Source organism: Gastrolobium bilobum, unplaced genomic scaffold (assembly GCF_033153095.1).
Source record: "Gastrolobium bilobum isolate Gb01-03AN ecotype WA unplaced genomic scaffold, APGP_CSIRO_Gbil_v1 utg66911, whole genome shotgun sequence".
Taxonomy (NCBI): domain Eukaryota; kingdom Viridiplantae; phylum Streptophyta; class Magnoliopsida; order Fabales; family Fabaceae; genus Gastrolobium; species Gastrolobium bilobum.
Window position 1 is genome coordinate 115674 of NW_026897163.1, and position 2388 is coordinate 118061.

General features: G+C 41.6%; 1 protein-coding gene across 1 annotated transcript; it reads right to left on the reverse strand.

Annotated features, from left to right (window-relative positions):
* LOC133304619 (adenylate isopentenyltransferase-like) lies at positions 1-1035 on the reverse strand. Its single transcript, XM_061504663.1, has one exon. It carries the CDS (start codon positions 1033-1035, stop codon positions 1-3), a length of 1035 nt encoding a protein of 344 aa, XP_061360647.1.
* Positions 1036-2388: the final 1353 nt, after the last annotated feature.

Below are 2388 nucleotides of genomic sequence, written 5' to 3' on the forward strand. Positions count from 1 at the left end.
CTACTCCTTCATGAACAGCTTCACAATCTTCACGCTCGGTTCCAACACCTCCCTCTCCCAAATCTCCGACCTCCTTCCTCCGTCGCTGAGCGCCGCCGTGGCGTCCAATCTCCGTAGGTCCCACCCCGCCCTTTTTAACCGCAGGATCTTCCCTATCTGCCTCTTCGCCAGATGACACGTTTTGTCCTTGATCGCCCTCACAGCACCCTCGTATGCACCATTCCGCATGCGATTCTCCCCCTCTTTCTCCCAACAACCTCGGAACCCCAACGGTGGCGGGTATTCCTTCAAATAACGGTCGAACTCCGCCACCCCAATTGCCTTCCTCAATCCACTCGGACTCGCCGAGTCAACTTCCAAATCGCCCGTTTCCGGGTCAAAGAACTCGGCCAACTCGTCCACCATCCCCGAGTCAAGCATGTCGTCAACTCGCTTCAACAAATAATCCGATAACACAGGGAACGAAACATCCACCCAGAGGAAGCAGCACTCGTACCTGAACTGAGTTAACTCAGGGACAATCGTGAGCGAAGTCTCATCAAACACGTTCAACTCGGGGTCAAAACGTTCAACGAGAAGAGCATGAATGAACGAGTTGGACCCTCCGACGACGATGGGAAGTTTCCTCCGGGAAGTAATGTCGGCGACGACTTCACCAGCGATCCGGCGAAACTCCAAAGGGGTTAACTCGCCGTTCTTAGGGTCGAACTTACCAAGAAGGTGGTGAGGCACACCGTTGCGTTCTTCAATGGGAATCTTGTTGGTGGTGATGTCGAGGCCATTATAGACTTGCATTTTATCGGAGTTCACGATTTCGAAGAAGGGGAAGAAGAGGGTGGCGAGGTCGACGGAGAGGCGCGATTTTCCAGTGCCGGTAGCGCCCATGATGACTACCACCTTGTCTTTCCGGCGATGGCGGCGCCGGAAAGAAAGAGCGGCGTTCATGCGCGGCCACCGCGGCCTGTGCACGATGCCGGTGGCGAAAAGGGGAAATGAATAGTGGTGTGTGTTCGTTGAGAAAAAGGGTAATCTCATAGGGAGAAAAAAAAAAGTGATGGGTGTGAAAAATTATATGTATGTGCTGTGGTGATATGGTGGCTATGGGTGGAAAGAGAAGCAAAGACATATAGGGAATAATAGGGGAGACAGAAGACAGGAACGTTGTTATGATAAGGTAGAAAGTGTGTGTGGGTATAGGTGGCATGTACATATGACGCAGTAAGCGGGTTTTATGGTATCAGAAAATTGGATTGGGTTGTGTTACTGGGATTTTTGAAGGAAATGGCATTGCATAATGCATTTGACAAATGATATTTTTATCAAATTGAACTCAGCAATGCTTTGGATTTGCCAACTCTGGGACTTACACAAATAGACGTTGTATGCAATCTGGGATTGCATTTAACTTTCAAAAACTTCTTTTTTTTCTTTCCCTTTAGAAATGGGGTTTTGCTGAGATTAGCTCTTATTTCTCATTCCTCTCTGTCTCTGCTTTTTGCTCTGACTCTGTTTCTTTCTTTCTTTCTTTCTTCTATTAAAGGTGATCGTTAACTGAAGGAGAAATATGAAGGTGCTATTTTTTTTTGGTTTTATAAGATATATCTGGCTTGCAAAGGAAAACTAATCCTTTCAAGATGGTAAATCACATTAAGTGAATAAACTTCTCCCAACAAAATTTTTCACATACATACGGCGAGAGATCGTATGAAGGTGATATTTAAAACACAAGTTATCAAAGTTCACATTGTGTTAAGTGAAGTGAAAAAAGGGTGCATGCTTCACTCCTAATTTCAACTAATTCAATTCCCATTTTGTAATTTCATTTTACATATAAAAAGCAAGGGTTATCGAAGTTCAACAAGACTTTCTGTTAATATGGATTTTATCGTGTTAAGAAGTCAGTATAACATAAAATTCAAAAGGATCACAAATTCAACCAATTTCCCTTTCTTTCCTGTGCCATAATCAACGTTAATAATCAAAGAGAAGGGTCTAAAAATTCCCGAAAGACCTATTTTGTGTACAAATAATACAATGGCCTCACAAAATTCTAGAGTTTAAACTTCTACTGTCTGCTTATTCATTTTCAAATTCTATCTTTTCTGTTATTATGTACTTGGCAAGTTTTAATCTAGTATCAATAGCACAAACATGTTGAACGTCTTCTGACTTAACAGATATCTACCTAATCTTGAAGATCTAAAATTATTTTAGAACTCGGATTTAAAATCTAATAATCAGTCACAATTAATTAAAAATATTTTAACTTCAAAACAAGGGTTAGGTATTGTAGTTACCTTAAAAATAAAAAATTGTTATAAGATTATCTTATAATTATTTATTTATTTTTGTTATAAGACTATCTTGATATATCCACTGATTTCTCGA

Bases quoted from the DNA above. Each gene is read 5' to 3' on its own strand.
- LOC133304619 (XM_061504663.1), bottom strand. From the start codon at position 1,035: ATGAGATTACCCTTTTTCTCAACGAACACACACCACTATTCATTTCCC.